The 22,644-nt window shown below is 36.3% G+C and overlaps 4 protein-coding genes across 5 annotated transcripts; 3 read left to right on the top strand and 1 right to left on the bottom strand.

The window, feature by feature from the left end:
• Nucleotides 1–3,194: 3,194 nt before the first annotated feature.
• Nucleotides 3,195–8,475, bottom strand: LOC117925479 (probable chlorophyll(ide) b reductase NYC1, chloroplastic). 2 transcript variants are annotated; one of them, XM_034844496.1, is made up of 10 exons: nucleotides 7,972–8,475; nucleotides 7,273–7,351; nucleotides 7,037–7,184; nucleotides 6,476–6,550; nucleotides 6,159–6,354; nucleotides 5,449–5,517; nucleotides 4,812–4,951; nucleotides 4,470–4,592; nucleotides 3,900–4,092; nucleotides 3,195–3,701 (listed from the first exon to the last, which is right to left on the bottom strand). In XM_034844496.1, exons 1-10 carry the CDS (start codon nucleotides 8,326–8,328, stop codon nucleotides 3,516–3,518), a joined length of 1,566 nt encoding a protein of 521 aa, XP_034700387.1. In that variant the 5' UTR covers nucleotides 8,329–8,475; the 3' UTR covers nucleotides 3,195–3,515. The 2 variants fall into 2 exon arrangements, with proteins under 2 accessions (XP_034700387.1, XP_034700388.1); XM_034844497.1 differs by having other exon boundaries at nucleotides 7,037–7,172; nucleotides 7,972–8,474.
• Nucleotides 8,476–10,973: 2,498 nt separating this feature from the next.
• Nucleotides 10,974–16,220, top strand: LOC117925056 (ribulose bisphosphate carboxylase/oxygenase activase, chloroplastic). The gene is made up of 7 exons (XM_034843876.1): nucleotides 10,974–11,734; nucleotides 12,770–12,880; nucleotides 12,982–13,080; nucleotides 13,174–13,284; nucleotides 13,379–13,682; nucleotides 15,071–15,210; nucleotides 15,305–16,220. The coding sequence occupies exons 1-7, from the start codon at nucleotides 11,597–11,599 to the stop codon at nucleotides 15,854–15,856; spliced, it is 1,455 nt and encodes a 484-aa protein (XP_034699767.1). The 5' UTR covers nucleotides 10,974–11,596; the 3' UTR covers nucleotides 15,857–16,220.
• Nucleotides 16,221–16,515: 295 nt separating this feature from the next.
• LOC117925057 lies at nucleotides 16,516–20,076 on the top strand. The gene is made up of 5 exons (XM_034843877.1): nucleotides 16,516–16,880; nucleotides 17,007–17,044; nucleotides 18,278–18,548; nucleotides 19,050–19,336; nucleotides 19,458–20,076. The coding sequence occupies exons 1-5, from the start codon at nucleotides 16,584–16,586 to the stop codon at nucleotides 19,897–19,899; spliced, it is 1,335 nt and encodes a 444-aa protein (XP_034699768.1). The 5' UTR covers nucleotides 16,516–16,583; the 3' UTR covers nucleotides 19,900–20,076.
• A 356-nt stretch (nucleotides 20,077–20,432) lies between these two features.
• LOC117924922 (polyol transporter 5-like) lies at nucleotides 20,433–22,242 on the top strand. Its single transcript, XM_034843661.1, has 2 exons — nucleotides 20,433–20,693; nucleotides 20,794–22,242. The coding sequence occupies exons 1-2, from the start codon at nucleotides 20,537–20,539 to the stop codon at nucleotides 22,137–22,139; spliced, it is 1,503 nt and encodes a 500-aa protein (XP_034699552.1). The 5' UTR covers nucleotides 20,433–20,536; the 3' UTR covers nucleotides 22,140–22,242.
• The last annotated feature ends 402 nt before the right edge of the window (nucleotides 22,243–22,644 follow it).

Raw genomic sequence — 22,644 nt, 5'->3', positions numbered from 1 at the left:
TTTTTATATAAACAATTAAAAAATAAATGATAAATTACTCATTCAAAACACTCCAACTTGCCAAACATGGCATAATATTAGTTGTCAAAAACCCATTAATATTGTTATTATTTTGGAAACAATATAAAATAATTGAAAAATACAAGGAAATGAAAAGAATGAGTCAAGATTAGGTGGTGCCCTCTATCCATATTTGAAATCTTATGTTTTTATATCTCTCCCTGTTTCCCTAAGTAAAAGGCAAACCAGCTGGACACCAACACAAACACCCCACCACACGCCCAGACATGGACGTCCTTCCTAAATTAACTACACCCAACCCAACAAAAATCCATAATTAGACCACAAATTTCAAAGATACTAATTTCAATATTTCAAAATACAAAACCCATTTTCCCTTAGTCCTGGGAGAGATTTTGGGCAATGTGGGCATGTTCAAAGTCTTTGAAAATGGTTTTGGGGATGGTGCACTGACCTCCCCTATTTTTCATGTGCTTCTTAAATTGGGAACATTGAAACACCCCACGATATGCTTGCGCTTTGAATAATCAAACTAATATTTGAGTCTCTCCCCTTGCCCATCATCCATCAGTTACAAAGAAAGGGAAAGTGCCTATTTTGGAGTGATAATGCAGCTCAAGACCAACTCATAAAAGCAAGATGCAGTTGAGTAGGGAGGTGGGCGTGGGGGCCATACACGTTAAGCTGCAGAGAAGAATATAGTTCAGTGGTATGCTTTCAACATATTGACAAATAGATTCGTTAGTTAGCTCATGGTATAGAGGGCTTATCAGGGTGATGTGTTGTGTCGACGAAAACTTTAAAGCAAATAATGTTAATTCAAGAACATAAAAATAAAACAATCCACATAAAGGTACATCGGGTTTTAATCATTGAACCATGAATAAGAAAAGAAAAAACCCGAACAAAAAAGGGTTAAAAATGGAGGTGTGACCGCGTGAGAAGAAGGCTAGAAGAGGATTCAACAGCCGGCAATTGTTTCTAGAAATGAAAATACATGGTGAGCTGTTGAAGGGCATATATTCAAACGTGAAGGCAGCAGCAGCAGCAGCAGCAGGCCACATAGGAGGACTTGGTCCTATTTGACTTAGAAAGTATCAGAATATCAAAATGTCAAACCTTCCATATGGGAAGGCCAATGTGCCCTTCAACAGGAAGAGAAGCCTTAGACAACCTTAGTTTTTGAAGGCCCTATTGTGCCCTTTGGCCATTGAATCCATCCCCTACCTCAGCTCATCTACTGAATTGATGGCCCAACCTTTTCCCCTTTAATTGAGGCTCAATAGTTTGGGTTGAGTTGATGTGTTGGGTAAGTGGGTCCCAACTCCTTGTCCCTTCTGTTTCTTCCCCATTAGAGCAGCTCATTGCGGTATGTCTCCAAAAATAACCAAAACAGAAAAATACTTTCTTGGCAATTCTTGAGAGCCAACCATGACTTACACACTGTCTCATTGGATGTAGATTGTATGTTGTCATGTAGTGTATTTATAAGGTTAAAATACCCAGTTTGGAGTTGAATAAGGATTGCGAAGAATAGAAAAAGAGGAGTGGGTTTGAAATTTGATTAGGGAGTGGGGGAGGGGCCAGCTGAAGTTGGAAGTTATCACATGGGGTGAAGATATTAATATGTTCTTTGCTCATAATTTGTGGCTTGACATTCGCCTGTCTCTCGTCTAACCCACCCTTTTTCTTCTTGTTTTAAAATGAAAGCGAATATATTAGTTCAGAATATGGATTTTATTCCCCTCTCTCTCTCTCTCCCCCTCCCTCTCTCCCTCTCTAAACAATTTTAAAACAGTAAGAAAATAAATCATTTATTTCAATAATTTATTAATAGCATAATAACCTCCACTGGTCAACACCTATATTCTATGATAGAAGATAGGGCAGTTCAAATTATCTGGAGTCCATTCATGGAATATGGTTTCCCACCTCATCCGCTGAATTTTCTCTGGAAAAAAAAATCCAAATTCCATTATTTATGCTACTGTAATTCTAATAAAGAAAATAAAAGTGTTGGGCTTTCTTACGCTTTTGACTACTGTTTTTTGGAAAAAGACAAAAGGGCGATGATGGCGTGATTCAAGGAGAGTTAGGTCTGAAAGCGCAGAGAGAGAGAGAGAGAGAGAGAAGGGGGGTGAGGCCGTGAGGGACGGTGAATTTGACTTTTTATAAATACGAAAGCATCATTCATAGGGGTCTGAATAGTATTGTTCTCAGAAAACCAACTTCAAATCTTCAACCCATCAATTTTTCTTCCTATATATTAGTAATCACCAAATTCCTTTTCACGAGAATCACGACAAAGTTTTTCTTTCCACCCAAACATGACCTTCCTATCATAAAGTTTTTCTTGGAATATGATTTTCCTCAAGAATAGGCTTACTTTGTCAGGCAAACATGACTGGTAGTATTTTAATATTATTAATGATTTAAGATGCATTACTGCATGGTTTTGTTTGTTTTTAGGCTTTACTTTTCTTTCATATATGAAGTTTTTTTTTTTTTTTTGTTTACCATTATTTTTTTTAATGATTTCTTTTCTTTGAAAAAGTAATTTTTTTTTTTGGCATTGTTTTAGCAATATTTATGTAATGCAACAATTAGAAAACCAAATTGTAAATAAGGGTTTATATGACAACTGTTTTCAATAATAAGTTTATTGTTCTGTAAAACATATTTAATAATTATAAAATATTTTATTTTCAATTTTTAAAACATATTTAAAAAATTGAAAACATGTTAAAAATATTTTAGGTTTTTAAATAAATTTTTATTTTATAAAATATGAAAGAATAATTTTCAAAAATTGTTTTTGAAAATAATTAGGAAACAAGTTTTAAGTTTTTTTTTGTATTTATTTAGAAATATTTCTTCTTCTTTTTTAAATAAAGAAAGCAATAGTAACTTCTATATGATTTATAGGATATTTTTAGAACTCATTTTAAATAGTATTGATTTTAAAAATTCTTAGAAAAATTGAGGAATGAATTTATTATTATTTTTTAACTATTTATTTTCAAATTTTCCATCCTTTTTATATTGTAAGAATTTTGATATTTTAGAATTTTTAAAAATATGTAATAGATTTTTTTTTTCTTTGATTTAGTTCACATTTTCTAAAATCATTAATTTAAAATATTTTATTTAGTTAGATGAAAAACAAATAAATATAAAAAGAAATGGAAGAATACTTCTTGATATAATAAATAATGTTTTGGGTGGTCTATACAGAACCCACAGAGCCCATCACAGAATCCAGTCCAGTACATAGGTGGGTTAAACATCTGGCCCTGATCTAAAACAATTTTGCACCTAGTAATAGTTGGAGGTAGGTGTAAGGGACTTGGGGGAGAAAAACTATCACCCATTTGTGTTGTACCTTTCTGTTAACTTTGTAGTTTTGGATATTTCGGTTGGCTTCCTTCAGTAAGTGCAATGGCCAGATGGATTTGGAGTTTGATGATTTCTAGTGGCAAGTGAGATGTGAAGGGTCAGGTGCCAGGAAATGAGCTTCCTGTGCTAGAAAGGATGATGAAGGCACAAACAACAGAAAGTGAGAAGACAGACACCCAAGTGTTCTCAGTGTACATCTCCATTGCATCTGTGAAAGAGAACCGTGTGCGGTTTTCAGCCCAGTTGCGGATTCGGTCTGCCTCTGCTGCATATAGTGCTCTTCCCTGCAAAGACATTCTGAAATTAGTTCTAGCTTTACCTATATATATATGTGTGATCATTGGCAAATAACCTTGCCAATGACACTATGTTTTCTCATGCTTAAGTAGGCAATAAAATTGTCACAAAAGAACAACATCCGTTAAAAAATTTTGCCAAGTGCATGATGGGTCAAAGTGTTTTACTAAAATAGCCAAGGCTACCTGCTCGTCAAACCAGCGACCTTGTCGCAGCCAGACAGTGATCAAAGCAAGTAGAATCCTAGGAGGGGTCAAGTAATTGATAGCCTTCCCAGTTCCCTTTACAACCCGCATCCGTGGAACTAAAGTTCTAGCGACTGTTTCAGGAAGCTCACAGATAATGTTAAACATTTGTTTATTCTGAATGGTGGAGCCACTGCAAACAAGAAACAAGATAGGGTTTTCAGTGTTGGCACAGCAGTAAACTAATCATTTCAGTAGGAAACAAAATGAATTTCTGAGGGCAAACCTCATGAAGTAAACAGGTTCCATTACAAACAGATAAAACTATGTAACTTGACCAAATTGTAAGCTGCTTGCAGATTGAGGAAGGTGTCCATTTCAGTTTTTAAACGTAGATTCAAGTAGCAACCTGTAAAACTTACACAGCTGTCTGTGGAAGCACAAGTTGGATTGGGTTCTAAAATGTGGATTGTGCAACCATTTGTGACCTTTTTACTGATGAGGGCTCAGAAGAGGAATTGAATCAGAATTATAAACACAATGCAGAGAACAGATATGCATCCCTAGTACCTTAGAAGCAAATCTGTAAGGACCATGCCTGGAGATGCCGTATGCACTCCAACATTGGATCGCTTGCACTCCTTCAAGAGTGATCCTTGAAGCTGCCTAAGACCACACTTTGTGGATCCATAGCTACAATTCATAAAAGATAAAAATTATAAAAAAAAAAAACAAAAAAAACTAAGGCAGGGTGGAGGGAATATAAACAGCATAAACAAACACAGGAACGTGGGAAAAGTTGCAGACTTTCATGAGTTTTTGAATTACAATTAGCTAAAAATTAGGTGAAGCCTTTAGCCCTCTTCCATGAGATAAGGAACCAAAATCCACCAAAATTGAAATAAAACTTACACAGCTGTCAAAGGGGTGCTAGATCCTCCAGAGCCTGCACCGTCCATATTGAAAATATGACCCCCATTACCCTGGCTTCTCATCACTCGAATGGCTTCTTGAGTGCAAAGTAAAGATCCAACCAGGTTTGTTGAAACGATCTAAAATCATAAGAAGGGCTATATCAGTCTAAAATTTAAGGTACTACTTTGTCTAAAATCGCAAATGTTATCAATCAACATTTGTGTATATATCTGTAAGACCAACACCCCAGGGAACATTCCCAGAGGACATTTTAAGTGAGATAAATGGGTGGGCATGTGATCCATGTGCTTGTTCAAGAGATTGATTACACTTTCTTCAAATTAATCAGTATCATAATTTGAAGCTTATGCTAATAGCAAGCACCAAATCAACAAAGAAATAAAAAACAGGACAAGGTTTTAAGAAGAGAACTTGCTGAAAGAAATGGATGAAGAAAGAGACCCTATAATATCTTCTATAACATGTGTGGTGCAACTGATTTCTGATTGAAGAAAGCAGCAGAACCACTTTGCATATGCTAAATATGTCTTCCAAAAGATTTCATATTTACTTTCCAAATTCAAAAAAGCAGAACCACTCACAAATAATTCCTATAGACACAAATCAAGAATACCTGTTTAATATCTTCATCAGTAAACTGTAGCAAGGGTCTAAAACCTTTATTCATGCCAGCATTGTTTATCTGTACAAAGGCAAAATATGAAAACTAAAAAATTTAGTAACAAGAAAAAATTGCAAGAGAATCTCACATCTTTTTGGTGTCTCTGACCTAGAAATATAAAGAGATTAAGCTTGTTGGTAATAACAGCAGGTCCATGCACATGATATTTTTCAAAATAAAGCTGCCATCACTAGGCATAGATTTCATTATAATATATTAAATATTTTATCCAGTTTATAGGCTTCTCAGTTACTGCAGCTTTATAAATGAAAACTGAATTATAATAGCATTCTTAATCTCATTTTCTATTGAAACTGAGTTATTGAGAAAATAGAAGCCACTGATAAAACATACGAGCTTCCGAGTTTGGAAGTAGAAAAAATTAAATTTGTGAAGATTGAGTTCAACATTAAGGCCATGGGACTTATCAATATCTTCTATCCCCTTTACAGGTCAACCTAACAACATTTCTGAAATGCATCAGAATTAAGAACCGATGTCTGAAACCCAATTAATAAATAAATAAATAAATAAAAGTAAAAAGATGTATATAGCTATATCTGATTAAAGAGCCCTATTTTCATCTCATAATGTAAAATACAAGAAAAGGAAATAGAGTTAATATCTAAAGCAGAAACAGGGGAAAAAGTCTAATCACTCACCCAAATGTTAATGGATCCAAATTCACTGACAGCAAAGTTTGCCAATTTTTGCACATCATCAGGTTCACAAACATCACATGCTATGCCTACCACTTTTGCACGCTCCAAATTTGTCTTAGATGGGCCACCCGCAGTGACCATACCCTCCTTTAGATTCTCCTCAAGCTCCCTGACAGTTGCATGTACAGACTCAGGGCTGCCTTCACAAGAACCAAGCATGGATATGGTGTTGTGAGTGACAAAAAAATGACAATCCAGGGCATAAATAAAAATCGATATCCTGAAACAGAGATAAATTCCATGCTTTTAAATACCACCTGCGGGAAGCAACAATGACACGATCTCCAGAAAGAAGGAACTCCCTGGCAAGAGCTTTCCCCAGTCCCCTTGTACTGCACCATCCAGTTTGATCATACAATCAATAAGATAAAAATATCAGTGCAAATCAACAGCTCATTGATAATCCATCCACAAAAAATTGTCACTGATCAAATAAAGAACTTGAAAATGCATTTTGTTAAGAATTAATATCAATTTCATAAATTGAATTCACTTAGCTATTTTTTTTTATATAATTTACAAATCTATATATGAATATGAGATAAGGCATGAAGTCAATTTGACATTGCATGGCATATCAAATCACTCCACCCAAAGAAATAGAGAATGGAAAAACACCATCATAAATTGCAGAAAGAGGTAAGAGATTGGCTAGGCCGGAGCCTTGTGCATTGACTACAGGACACTAAAAAATGTAGCCCAAATGCACAAATACTGGGATTTAAAACTCTTTGATGGAGTAAAACTAACTGATTCATGAAACTGTGAAGAGCAGATGAAGTATCCTCCAGTTTGAAAGAGGAGATAGTGATAGATACCTTCCAGTTATGACAACATTACGGGGACCAGCTCGACAGTGTTCCTCTAGAACCAAGTTAGCACCTATCATAGTTCCAATAATAATTCCTCCAAGCCAGCTATACCAAATCAAAGCATTCATCTGGCTGTCTCCACCTTCACAAAATTCTAGACCATTAAGTTTTTATATATGGAGCACTGTCTCTTGATGCAAATCAACATCAATGCATAGTTTCCCAAATTACATGTTTTCTACCTGACAGCTGAAATCCAATTGCTAGTATCACTCCGGTGCTCATCATGGTCACGATATATCTTCCAATTTGCACAGCAATCTGGATATAATTCAAGAGACATCAACAAACTAGATCAGATACTTGCCTAAGTCAAAATCAATGACAAATTTCTTAGAACACTTAATGTTGAAACTAACAATTTCATTAGCAACACCATAAAGAATCAAAATATTATCTAACCCTCTGTTTAGTCACTGATAAATAGTTACAAAAAAAAAAAAAAAAAGGGATATGAAAGAAAACAAATTCCTAAATTAGATTTTCCTTTTGTTTTTTCTGTTGCCAGCAGAAAGTCGAAAGTTCATCTGAACTAGCCAAACAAACAAATAGTGCTCCATTTATGGAGTCTTGTCCTTATATTTTTCCAGCAAGCCTAATGTTGAATTGGCAGCTAAAAAAGCTAACGAAAAGAATTTGTATTTATTCTTCCTCATTTTCTAGGGAACCAAACCAAAGTGAAGTACAAATTTCCAATTTTTTTTTTCTCTTCTTTCCTACCGCTTCTCAACAACCAAACGGATAATCAAGAAGATCAGTACCTGCAAACTACAAGCTCATTAAATCACTGTAAATCACCAAAACAAAACACAGAATCTAATTACAAATTCCCGCAACATCTTTACCACAAAAATAATAATTACGTGTAAATTACAACTCACCGAGGAGAAAATCTCCTCCAACTTGGCCACCGCAATACGGTGCTCCTCCTCCGTCCGCGGGAACGAACCGGAAACCCTAACAAACACGGACTTGGCGAAACTCAGAATTCCCGATCCCTCCTTGGCCTCCACTCTATTTTCCTTCAAATTCCCGCCTTTTCGCACACTTTCCTTCTCTTGCTCCTCCAATTCACCTCCATCTCCAGACATGAATGACCTGCACGGCCGGAGATAAACTCCACGGCGGCCGCTAAAAGAAACAAATTGCGGCCGACGCGGAGGCCACCGGGCGGCTCTGTGGTGGGTCCGGGGCTGTAAGCTGTATGGAGAGATTTGGAGCTTGGTGACTGCAGCCATTGCTTGAGTTCATGCAACTGTATGAAGCCTCTGGGAGCGTATTTCTCTGTTTGTTATCTGTTCATGATGGGATGTGAGAGAGTTAGTTTGTGAAAATTAATACCAATGATTTGGGAAGATGGAAAGGAAAATATCTTGTGGGAGGATGGTGAAGAGTGGAGAGAAGAGGACTGTGATGACCACACGTTAAAGCAACCTCATCTCTACGTGGGTTATTGACACGTGGCTGGTGACCCTACGTTTGCACTGTCCCCTTTAGGTTACGCAACTGCCGTCTTTCTGCCTTGGGTGCTTTACTCTGTTCTTACCTTGGGCTTTTTGTTGGGTTTCCAAAAACTGATCCAGCCCATTCAATATGCTATGCATCTTACAACTTCTGATCCCAATACATGGTCTTGAGCCAAAGTGCAACCTACTTGTTTGATCCAAAATGGCAAGTCAAGAGAAAAGCACCATTAAGCCAAACAATGGCCTAGCAACTATTGAGGGAAAAATGGATGAGTGATACACGGAAACATCACCATGGTTGTCATCATTGAAGGATAGGACAATCTGAGAAGACAAAGAGAAAACCCTTACAACTCTGCTTTTGAAAGACGTCTGTTTGGGGGCAATGAAGGAAAAATTCTAGTTTAATGAACCTAAAATAAATCTATAAAACTTACTTTGTTACATTGTAATAAAGATCATCTTATATAGATCGTTTACGATGTCGAGTCGCCTTTAGGAGCATCTTGTATCTATTGAATCCGGATTGACAACTTGTATATTTTCTCTTTTTACTTTCTCATGCTTGACGTTTGTACAAAATAACGGAAAAACCTCGTAAACTTAGGATGAGTGGAAAGAGGGATCAAGAGTCCTTTTTATATCATTTCAAGTGACCTTCTATCAAGAGTCACAAATGAACGCTTCCTTCTACATACATGAATTCTCATTTCTTAATTTCATATCGGATTCATGGTATATGAAAACTTTAATTTATGTGCATGACTTTGGTCATTGTACTCTATACACAACTTGGTAGATGACTTTGGTCATGATACTTTGTAATTTCCAAATACCATGTACCATATATATTAAATTTTTTCCACACATTAAATGTATAAAATGAGAAATGTAAATAATTCAAAGTCATGAACCTTTAGAATAATGGAGATTAACTTCATGTGGTCATGAAAGACCATAATAAGTCCAATGCAAATGAGGTGTCTACAAGCACAAAGAATCAACAACACTTGTAACTTTTAACATTATAGGAAAAGCCAAAATTGTGTTTCCACCCGAAAAAAGATTTTTGTGCTTAACACATGCATGTTTAATTTTTTTTTGAAAGAGTTTGTCATTAAAGTCAAAAGAAAATCATCCTTTATTGTATAAAGTATATAAAAGGACGAATAATGATCTAAAACAGAAACTACACATGTAAAACTTTTAATAAATGGTTGCAAAATTCTACATAAGAAAAACTAGAGTGGATAATCTTATTATTGACCCAATAAATTTTGTATCTTCACATGCTCTATTTCTAAAGTAAAATGTTAAGTGTCAATTTCTCGTAATATATTAGTCTAATTTGAATCGATGACATTTAACTTTGATACCAAGGATAAAAATATCGGTAATCATGGATATATCGATACTTCGATTTTACGGATACATCGAATATATCGGAGATATATCAATGGATATTTTGGAAAAAAAAATATCAATATGCTTAAAATTGATCAAAATTTATAAAAATATAAGAAAAACTTCATAAAAATATAATTAAAAGCATAATAGATATTTTAAAATTATTTTATTAAATAATTTGATATATGTATAATATGATTTATCATATTTAATAATAATATCATATGCATCAATAAAAATATGAATTTTATAAGTGTACATTTATTATTAAATTACATCAAATATTATGATATTTGATTATAATATGTTTAATTTTAAAATATATATTAATATTATAATTATGATTCATTTAATTCAATTGTGCTATATGTATAATTATTTAATATTTAATTAATCTATTAATGATATTGAAAACACTATAAAGAAAATTATCATAATAAATTTTATATTTTTGGTGATCAATTAAAGAAAATTTTGCATTTAATTATAAAATAATTATAATTAATTTGCTATCTAAAATATTCTTTTAATATTTTATTTATATGAGAACTTTGAATATATATATCTTTAGTGTCTTTTATTTAATAAGGGGCAATCTTGCCCAGGTTTTAAAGTGGCTTAAAATGTTTAGGGTTCAAATTCTCTTAATAACAAAAAGTGAAATTTTGAGGAGCGCCGCGTTTGACCGTACTCCTCCGATACAGGATATATCTCGATATTTTCTTCCATGTAACGCGATCGTGATCCTTGGATACATGATATATCTCATATTTTCTTCCATGTTTGATACCAATTATTGGATTAGGATTTTTTATCATCTCATTTTTAAAATCAATATAACTCAAATCTTTTATGAAATTTTGACATCACATTATATAAAACTATTATAAAAGTCATTCATTTTTTAGATGATCATTCATAAACTTAAAAGACCCACATTATTACACCCGAAACATATACAAATTCTAGTGCGGACAATACTCATCATAAGCAACCACAAACCATACAGGAGTATACTTCCACAAGCAAGGACTTGCAAGTGGGGGTTTGGGATCCAACCAGACTGGACCAGCTTGTGGGTGGTTCAATATTGCACAGCTGACATCGATTTTAAAATTGCCACCTCAATAATTGGGTGGCTGCCGTGACGTGAACCAACTAAACTCCACCTGGCAACTCAAAATCTTTTCTCATTACCGTGTGTGCAACATACTACATGTATAGTCTGGACAATAAGACCTACCTTTTAATTGAAGAAAAAAATATAGACCAAAGTTTTAATCATTTAATAAATAAGTTGTGATTAAGGTGGACGGTGTGAGTGTTAGCTGTAAAATGTTTGAATTAACGACACAAAAGCAAGAATGGTAACCGACAGAAGCCAATTTCATTATTTCACACGTTGAGTTGAATGAGGGAGAAGGATAGTATGTATATTTGGACAGGGAGCGTATGAGTTGGACGCGAGAGTCGGAGGCGGGGTTGATTTTCATTGCAGAGAGAGCGCGGAAGATTCGGTTGAGAAGAAAATCCTCAGAAAAAGAGGCCCAAGAATCTATCTTCCCCCTCAATTTCCTCCCTTTGTTGTTGTTTGGTACGAGATACGAGGGAATTGAAGACAAGGAAGATAGATATGCCTCTGCCTCTGGATCAACGCTCCAGATCTTCCAAGCCCACCACCATCCATGGCTGTGCTCAGTCCGGTGATCTTCTCGCCCTTCAGAAGCTACTTCGGGACAACCCTTCTCTCCTCAACGACCGAAACCCTGTTGTGAGATCTCTTATTCTTCCCCTATCTGTCTGCCCCCTTCATATGGGTATTTCAAGAAACCCATTTTTCTTTATATGTTGTATTTCCAAGAATGATGCTGCCTGATGTCATTTGGACCGATGATGTTCGAAGATTTGGGTTTACTGTGCTCAGAATCTGGAAAGAATTGATCTTTCGTGTGCTTCTTTATTTCTTTTGTAGATAATGTATGTAATCTGGGGATGCATTGTGGTGGGGTTTTAAAAAAGGATGAAGACTAGGTAGATGTCATGATAAGGAGAATTGAGGGAAAGATAACTGAAATTTCAATAGAACCCCTCGTCACATCGTTTTGTTAGTTATGGAGCATTTTACTGACTATAATCAGGAAGAGGACCCTAGTACAAGATAATCAAAAAGGGTTAAATGATAATCAGAATTGTGGAGAATGTTCTTGAATCAGTAAATTCTAGGATGAGCACAGCAATGAACTGTGTTGATTTTCCTACAACAAGTAAAAATGTGGGGATGGTGGAGATTAATGGCGTGGACATCTCTAAGATAGAGTCTTGTCATATTTATAGCTCCATAAAGAGAGGGAGATTCAAAAGAATGTTTTGACTAAGCTACGCAAAATGTGCACCGGCACAAATGTACATTTCTGTAATCTTGGGTGTTCTGTTTAATTTTTTTTTTCTCCTGTCTCAGGTATCTTGATTTTTCGTGTCTTTTATTTTTTTCCCTATCATAATTTTCTTTATCTAATTTCTGATGTTGAACAAATATATAATTTCTTATGAGAACCACCTCGCCTTTGGTTTGAAGCTTTGGTTTTCAAAATGGGCTAAACATGAGTTACCATGTTTTAAATTATTAATCATTTACTTGGTATATCTTTTAGTTGTATGTTGCTTGCTGCAATTTCCCTGGAGTTAAATAATCTAGATTGAATGGCCTAACTATTCATGATGTTTGTTGTGATACCTAGGAAGGTGCCAGCTCAGTTACTTGTTTCTTTTCCTTTTCCTTTATTGGGTATACTTGGTTTAATTGCAGATGGCACAGACACCGCTTCATGTTTCTTCTGGTTACAACAATGTTGAGATAGTAAAGTTTCTGCTCAATTGGCAAGGAGCTGAAAAGGTGGAGTTGGAAGCAAAGAACATGGTGGGTAAATATTTTTTTTTTTCCTGTTGAAAATTTGTAGAAGTTCCTATCTTTTGATTCATTTACTCTTATTAATTCATGGGTGTTGATGTGTTGAGCAGTACGGAGAAACTCCATTGCATATGGCAGCAAAGAATGGTTGCAATGCAGCTGCACAGTTGCTTCTTGCTCATGGTGCTATTGTTGAAGCCAAAGCAAATGTGTGCTCTCTTGCCAGCTTATTATCCTTTTTTTCTTTTTATGAGACATGCTGTTTTCTTGAACTCTCTTCTTACTAGGTCCTCTTCATGCAGAATGGAATGACACCATTACACCTTGCTGTTTGGTACTCACTCCGGGCTGAAGACTGCTCAACTGTCAAGACTTTGCTCGAGTACAATGCTGATTGCAGTTCTAAAGACAATGTAATAATAATTGCCATTGCCGAGCATATTTTATCTGTAGTCAGATATACTCTCCTTGTAAATGGTAATAATTGGTGAAGCCTTTGATTTTCAGGAGGGTATGACTCCCCTTAATCATCTCTCACAAGGCCCAGGAAGTGAGAAGTTGCGGGAACTTCTGCATCGGTGTTTGGATGAGCAGATAAAACGAAGAGCCCTTGAAGCATGCAGTGAGACAAAAGCTAAGATGGATGAACTTGAAGATGCATTATCAAATATTGTGGGTTTGAATGACCTAAAGTCACAACTTCGGAGATGGGCAAAGGGCATGCTTTTGGACGAAAGGCGCAAGGCCCTTGGGCTAAAAGTTGGCAGCCGAAAACCACCTCATATGGCTTTCCTTGGCAATCCTGGAACTGGTAAGTTTGTCCAGATTGTGTTCTTAAAACAATGCTATTTGTTTAAACACGCCTTCAATACTTATATGTCTATGAATTGTGCCAAGATATTTGCCTTTTCTATTTGGAAACTAGCTTATAGTCATGTTCATATTCTACCAAATTCCATCTGTTATAAATGAAACTGCAATGTAGTGGAGACTTCCAATTTATTTTGGTTTAGTTTTTAACCATTTTGGTTGTTTTATCAAGTTAATCATTGTGAAATTGAACTGTAACAGCATCACATTTGGTGGTGTTCTTCCTATTCTTAATAATCATGGATCCTCTCTTTACAATTATTAGCATAAAGAAGTGACACGATTTCAATTCAAGAAAGCCTTGTCCTAGCTGTTTGGGTTCTGTAATATACTCCTTTTCACTTTTCTACTATATCTAGGGTTGAACTCATAAATCATAGGTCAACATGTCTATTACTAGAATCTCTATCCACATCCTTTCTTTTGTTCTTGCAGCACCTTGTTAAATGGTAAGCCACCTTGTTTTTCCTTGGTACATTGGCCCACAGACCTTTTACGGTCTCTCCCTTATATTTGCAGTACTTATAACTTATGACAAATCATTTCTCGTGGGTATGCTATATGTTCTTTGTTACATGTAATGAACCATCTTAATAGGATTGTATGTTGAGCTGTACCTTCTCATGAATATATGTGTTTTTTTTATTTTATTATTTATTTTTATCGTAGTGCTAATCCATCTTAAGATCCTCATTCCAATAACTCACAATTTTTTTCAATATTTTGTTTTTGATTATCCAAAATTTTGTACCAAGAAATGGCTGGCTTTTTTGGTTTGATAAGCAAATAGAATACTAATGAAAAGCTCCATACAATGGCTGGTTTCTAGTTGTAGGAATTTTCTTCCCCACTTGACTCTAATTCTCTGGCCAACATCTTCAATATTTTCTTAAAATATAGAGAATGTTAATAGTTGTTGTTGGGCTATCTTTTGCTTATCAGTTTTAAGCCTCTTAATGGCCTTCTTCATCTCCATTTTTTAAAATTTCTTCTCATAAAAACCTGTTTGGCATTAAACTGTCCTTTTGCAATCTTCTTTAACTATTGTGCTTTTGTTGTTTAAAACTACATTGTCAGTAAAGAACATGCACCAGGGGACCTTTTGTATCTGTCTAGTTACCTCACGAAGAAGAAGTTTTTAGGTCAATGAAGACAAGAAGAAGTTTCTATTCTTATTTTATAAATTTTATATTGAAGAACTAAATTGAATTATGGATATACATCGGGTTGATTGATTGTCTTTTACATGTTTTAATTTCAATTGAATTTTTCATGTTTTTGTACCTTGTTTGGTTAACAAGCCATTATATGATTATTGTACTTGAACAGGTAAAACTATGGTTGCGAGAGTCCTTGGAAGATTACTACACATGGTGGGAGTTTTACCTACTGACAAAGTGACTGAAGTCCAGCGGACTGATTTGGTTGGGGAATTTGTTGGTCATACAGGACCAAAGACAAGAAGAAAAGTATGCTACATGCTTTGAAAATTGTATATTATCATATTTAATGAAAAACTTAGGACAATTTTCTTTTAGAAAACTAATTTCCAACACATTTCAGATCAAAGAAGCAGAGGGAGGAATTCTCTTTGTAGACGAAGCCTACAGACTTATACCTATGCAGAAGTCAGATGATAAAGACTATGGGTTGGAAGCCTTAGAGGAGATAATGTCTGTCATGGACAGTGGGAAAGTAGTAGTCATCTTTGCTGGCTACAGCGAACCAATGAAGCGGGTGATCTCGTCAAATGAAGGCTTTTGCAGAAGGGTGACAAAGTTTTTCCATTTTGGTGACTTCAATTCACAAGAATTGGCCAAGATTCTGAATCTGAAAATGAACAATCAGACAGAAGACAGCTTGTTGTATGGATTCAGATTACATCCTTCATGCAGTGTGGACTCCGTTGCAGCACTGATAGAGAGAGAAACAACAGAAAAGCAGAGGAAGGAGATGAATGGAGGGTTGGTTGATCCAATGCTGGTGAATGCTAGAGAGAATTTGGACCTCAGGCTGAGTTTTGAGTGTATAGATACAGATGAACTACTTACCATCACCATAGAGGATTTAGAAGCTGGCCTTAGCCTATTATCACAGCAAGTCCAGCATGACTAAAAAAGTAAAAAAAAAAAAAAAAAAAAAAAAAACAAAACCCAACTACAAATCTATTGGCACCTCAGCATGATTCTTTTATTGAATTGTAGAAGATTGGTCTCCCTCCCATGAGCCTTTAGCTCTTAATATATTATTTTTGCCCAAGGACTTGTTGCCACTTTTCCCCTAAGGCTCAGAGGCAGCCATGAAATGGATTTTGTAATTGGCAGGTTTACCATTGGAGGTTGATTTTTTTTTTTTTTTTGGGGTAATTGATTTAGTTCTATTGATGCAGATTAGACTTCTGGTTTTTCTGGGAAATTTATTGTTTTTGGACACAATGATTATACAGTAAAGGATAAATTTGTTTTTGAAGGTCATTCAAGTTGATTACTTTGTCATGGGTTGTTTTGTTAATCTATGCTTATCTTGAATTCACATTGTCTTCCAAATTCCCATAAAGCAATGATTTATCATGAATTTAGAGATAAATGGAGACTTGGGTCTGTGATTTCTGAGGAAATAATCTCAGAAGGGAAAAGATTATGGAGACGTCGTCATCGAAAAAAAATCTATTGCCTCCTCCAAGAAGAAACTAGAAACTGAAAATTGCAAGGGAAAAAAAAGGGATAGGACAAAAGAAATTTAAAAAAGAAAAAATGGGAAAAATGAAAAGGGGGTGCGTAATACACACACTAAGCTGAAAGAGAAGGTTAAGGAGGCAATCTTGTGTGTGGAGAAGAGAGCAATGGCCTCGACTTCTCTCTCCGTACCCGTTCCCACCAGACTCAGACCCTTCAACTCCTCTAACCCTAATCCCAGATTCCCAACTTCGTCAGCTTCTTTCAAGTTATTCGCATCTTCTCTCAAGCCATCGACGTCGGTCGAACATGGGTCCGCCGACCAGTTTCTTCAGAACAATTCCATTGCTGATTTTATGAGATTCAAAAAAGGGATACTTGGAGGGAGCAACGGCGAGTTGCAGACGGCTGTCGTCACTTACAGAAAGAAGTTCCCTTGGTCTCTTCTTCAACCCTTTCGTCAGGTGCCTTTTATTTTATTTTATTTTTTCAAATTATAATTATGCCATTTTTCTTTCCCTTTATTCAAGTGCTTTTTTCTGCTCTTTTGTTTTTAATTATGGGTTTTTTCCTTTATATATCTTCTTCAGGTTGATTTGGTCTCTACGATTCACATTGCGGACAAAGAGTATGTCTGCTCACTAGAATTTGGACTGGTTTTCCATTTTTCTAGTTTGATTTCTTCTCTTCTGCATCTTTTTTCTGTTATGAATTTATTATATTTTCATTTTCGACTTGGAGTGTGGTGGGTTCGTGGTAATACCAGAAATTAATGGTTTGCTTCATCTGGCATTCTCAATATGACACGCAAGAGCAGAAATTTGTCAAATTACTAATATATGGCTTTGTATCTGGTGCTCTCTGGGAAGTATACAGCAAAGATGATTGAATGGATGGTCTGAACTTAGGATGGTTGTACAGTTTTGAATCTTTTGATAGTTCGGTTATAATGTTTGTTTAATTAGTTTCCTTCTGAATTGGATTAAAACTCATACTTTAGAGGTTTATATAAAGCTCATTTATGAAGAATGTAGTTTTTTTGGTTTTTAGGTCTCCAAGTTCTTTTCCAGGTCATGGGTGATGACAGCTCTGAGCTTATTGTTAATTCAAGATGACATTAATGAAATGCTTGTTGGTGAAGTAAAACCCCATAAATCTTCCTTCTCTCCTGACTCCAATCTCAGAGCCTCTAATGCTGACTTTCTCTCTATATTTTTCCTTCCTTTGGAATACTTTTCTGAACTCATTTTCCTTTCTTTGGCCACCCAACTCTTTACATTTTCACAAAACTTGACTGGAGAAAAATTAATTTTTTTTTGGGGTTTTTAGAGATAAAAGAATCTTAGTTTTTTGGGTGCAAATTTCCTATTTGATAACAGACTTATACCCATTTATGTTGTGTGAAATATTTTCAAGAGCACCCCTTCCAATTCCAAAGTATGTGTTTTTGAATAAATTCCTATCTCCATGATACCCTTTTGAACAAAGAAATATTATAGAATTATGCCTGTGCTAAAAATTACTCTTGTGAATCAACAATATGTTGCTTCATTGTTGTGTGTTGGTACCTCATATTGTACTGATTTTATTACATTTTCATTATTTAAGTGTACTTGTATACTATACTTGTTATATACTATACTATAGAATTTACATTTTCGTTAGTGTTGCGATCGTTTTGCATCCTATACATAATATACTATACTTATTATATACATTTTTTTTCCGGTATTTCATTTGAAATTTCCATTTTTTTTCCTTTACTAATTTCCATGATATTTTCAAATTGATGAAAATTGAAATTGTTATCAAAATATCTATGGATTTGTCCACTTGATAGTATTTTATTCTTTGCACACAGGTACTTTGCAACCCTCCAGAAGGAACTTGAACCCTACGACTGTGTCCTTTACGAGATGGTGGCCAGTAGAGAGAGTTTAGAGAATAGAAGAAACCCTGCTGCTACAAAAAGGCTCAAAAGTTCACGTTCACGAGGCTTTAACATTCTTGGATGCATTCAACGACAGATGGCTCGAGTTCTTATGCTTGATTTTCAATTAGATTGTCTTGATTACCAAGCTGAGAATTGGTACCATGCTGATCTTGACTATGAGACTTTCAAGTTACTTCAGGTCCGAGTCTTTGACCTCTCTGGATAAAATTGATGCGATGCACTAGTATTTTGACTGTGTAAACCATTAAAATGCTTGAGATTTTTGTAGAAGTTACTTGACAGTCTTTGCTCAATATTTAACTCAAATTCTAGATATGCATCAAGAACATGGAAAAAAATTTAAGCATGTCTATACCCAGTAACAAATGTTTGAGTTCAGCCATTTTTTAATTTTTTTTTTGTTATTTATTTATTGCTGTTTCTTTTTCTTTATGAGGTCACAGATACTTCCTTGTTAATCTAAAAAATTTTAAGATTGACCTGATTGGAGTCTGCTTCTTGATAGGTTATAGTCCATATTCATACAATTCTTAATGCTTGGTCCATTGTGTACTCTTTTCTTACCACCAAACTTTGAATTATGACCTTTGCATCACCTTCATTTGTGATTTTGCTATCGGCCAGCCAGAGTGCGTCAGGTTTTGATATTTTATGGCATTCTATCATATTTTTCCCTTAGGTTGAGAAAGGTGAGAGTTTCTTCACATTTGCTAGAGATATGACTCTTAAATCAACAAAAGCCATGGTGCTGCCTGCTTCAATTCCAGAAAACCTCGGTTTTTGGAGATCCAAGCTTCTGTGGGCCTCTCGTGTGTTACCTATGCCACTTGTTGGCCTTCTCATTATTGGAAGTGTTTGTGCGGATACTGGAACTCAGGCATCAGAATATCCCGAGCTAGAAGCCTTGTCCAGACTTGATTTTGGTGCAGCAATGAAGGTCTTTCTGGCAAAGCGACTGACATCCGAGTAAGTACATGCCTGGTTTTCTCATGGTTGAAGTCTGTATTGCATCTGAGTAGCCAATCATACTGTAGTCTCAGGCACAAAGCTCTTGAAATTATAAAAGAAAATGGTGGAATCCTTGTAGGTTCACACAGGTGACAGCGGATGTAGAGGAGAAATCTGTGATCATTGGGGAGAGGAACAGAGCTGCAGTGGAGGCACTAAGGAGAGCAATGGATGAAGGCCACAACAAAATCGCTATACTATATGGCGGGGGACACATGCCAGACCTGGGTAGGCGATTAAGAGAGGAGTTCGACCTCATACCGTCCCAGGTGCAGTGGGTAACCGCTTGGTCCATAAGGAATCGATATTTAAAGAGCAGTTCCCTTCCATTCCTCAAGGCCATGGCTGAAGTCTCCGGTTGGCCACTGAACAGGTACCAGACTCTGGCCCTCGCCATATTTTCATCGGTCCTGGCTTTGGATCTCTGGTTCTGGGAGCTCTTTTTCGGCACGGCTGTGAACTGGGTCTCCCATCTTGGCTCTCAAGTTGTTCAATATGTTGAAAATTCAAGGCTGATGTGATCATGGCCATTGCCTTTGTTGGATGTAACAAAAGAAAATTGGAAGCAAATTTGTATATGGCATATGGCTGTGTAAATATTGTGAGCCACTCTCATTTAATAACATATAGTAAATTGATTGGGCCATTCAATGCCCACAACATTGGATTATAAATTTTTATTTTTTTTATTTTTCAAATGATTAATTATATAAGGGAGGCATTTATATTTCATCTTTTAATTTTTAAATGATTGATTGATTATCCAGCGTGTTTTTTATTTTGGGCAGTTATCTTGCATGGCCACGCGCTACGAGATATCTCTCCACGTAAGATGTATGAGCAGATAATTATTAATTATTATTTCATAAATATCAATTATAGGGGATGGTTGTTAAACAGGTGGCATAATTATTATTCCGTAAATATGAATTGGATATTTTCTGAGAAAAATTGTTAAACAGGTGGCATGGGAGTGAGTGAGAATAGGACAAAATATTAAATGACCGTGCACGCCACGTGATTTTGTGAGTCATACTATCCACAAATCCGCAATTTGCTGTGGGAGGAAATCGTAAGTACACACCGTCATCACCCTCAACCTACCAATCATGAAAAAGTGAGTTTCTCTCAGGCCAGGAGAGTATCCTTCCAACCGCGATGGCGATGGACACTCCAGAGCAGCCCACTGTGGTTGAATCCCATCAACCTCAGGCTTCAGAGGCTGGCGGTGCTTCTCGCAAAAAGTCTTCTCTCAACAAATTTTCGCTTGTCTGTGCGCTTCTTGCTTCCACTTGCTCTATTCTATTGGGTTATGGTGAGTTCCCTTTCAATCGTTTCTCTTCTCTTTTTCAAAGTCGAAATTTTGGTTGCGATTCTGGATTGTGGGTTTTTTTTTTTTTTTTTTTTTTCTGTAGACATTGGGGTGATGAGCGGTGCCGTGCTTTACATTAAGGATGAAATCCACATCAGTTCAGTTCAAGTGGAGATATTGGTGGGGTCTCTGAATGTGTGTTCTTTGATCGGATCACTCGCCTCCGGCAAGACTTCCGATTTGATTGGTAGGCGCTACACCATTGTCTTGGCTGCAGCCACCTTTCTAATTGGTGCACTGCTAATGAGTCTTGCACCCTCATATCTGTTCCTCATGGCCGGAAGGGTGGTGGCCGGAATCGGCGTCGGGTACTCCCTCATGATCGCACCAGTCTACACCGCCGAGCTTTCTCCGGCCATGACCCGAGGCTTCCTCACTTCACTCCCTGAAGTCTTCATCACCTTCGGTATCCTACTGGGCTACATCGCCAACTACGCCTTGGCAGGCCTCCCACCGAAAATCAACTGGAGAATGATGCTCGGTATCGCGGCAGTGCCAGCAATCGTCATCGGAATCAGTGTAATTGGAATGCCTGAATCCCCTCGGTGGCTCGTCATGAAAGGCCGGATAAGCCAGGCAAAGCAAATTCTGATCAGAACATCCGATGATGAAGAGGAGGCTGAGTTGAGACTCTCCGAAATCATGAGAGAGGCTTCCACCACCACCTCTGCCGAGTGGAGTGGACAAGGGGTTTGGATGGAATTGCTCTGCAGGCCGTCCAAGCCCATCCGTCGAATCCTCGTAGCAGCAATAGGAATGAATTTTTTCATGCAAGCTTCAGGAAATGACGCCGTTGTGTACTACTCGCCGGCGGTGTTCGAGAACGCAGGAATAAACGACCGGAGACAGCTGGTGGGGGTGACGATCATCATGGGAATTACCAAGACGGCATTCGTTTTGGTCTCCGCACTTTTCTTGGACCGTTACGGGAGACGGCCCCTTCTGTTATTGGGGTCAATAGGCATGGCCGTATCGCTAGGTGGGCTAGCGTTGGGCTCCAAATATCTGGAAGACTCGGAACACAAGCCCACATGGGCCATTGCTTTGTGCGTGGTGGCAGTGTGCGCCGATGTGTCCTTCTTCTCAATTGGGCTGGGGCCCATCACGTGGGTGTACTCGTCTGAGATATTTCCGACGAGGCTCCGAGCACAGGGTACGAGCATGGCCGTATCCGTGAACCGGTTGGTGAGTGGGGTGGTGGCCATGACATTTCTGAGCATTTCCAAGGCCATTACATTTGGAGGTATGTTTTTAGTGTTCTGCGGAGTCATGGTGATCGGTTCAATTTTCTTCTACTTCTTTATACCGGAAACCAAGGGCAAGTCACTAGAAGATATTGCTACCCTTTTCGAGGATAAACCCTTACGTACCGATAGCACCATAGACTAGGAGAATTTGTGTGTCTGTGTTCTAGTTTTTTATTTTCTAATCATTACTTGAATTGAATTGAACGTTTATTTGATGATATGCTGCATTGTTCCATAGGGGATTACTTTTCTTCATGTAGTAACTAGTAACCAAATAACCCGTCGATCCCAATAAAAAGAAGATATATCCATCAACCCATATTTTCGGATATTTTATCCATATTTCACCCGTTTTTCAAAATTTTTCTGATGAATCACTAATATTTTAGGATATTTTACTGATTTTTTTATTTTTTAAATAAATTAATTCTAATTTTTTATTTTTTTTTTTACATTTGATTTAGCTTATCACCAAAAATATAAAAACATAATTTATATATATATATATATATATATATATATATATATATATATATATATATATATATATATATATATATATATATATATATTAAAATTTAAAAATTATATATATTATTATTTATTTCATATCATAGAATACATTTAAATTAAAATAATCAAAATTT

Source organism: Vitis riparia, chromosome 11 (genome assembly GCF_004353265.1).
Source record: "Vitis riparia cultivar Riparia Gloire de Montpellier isolate 1030 chromosome 11, EGFV_Vit.rip_1.0, whole genome shotgun sequence".
Classification (NCBI taxonomy): domain Eukaryota; kingdom Viridiplantae; phylum Streptophyta; class Magnoliopsida; order Vitales; family Vitaceae; genus Vitis; species Vitis riparia.
This window is presented reverse-complemented; position numbering and strand designations above follow the sequence as displayed.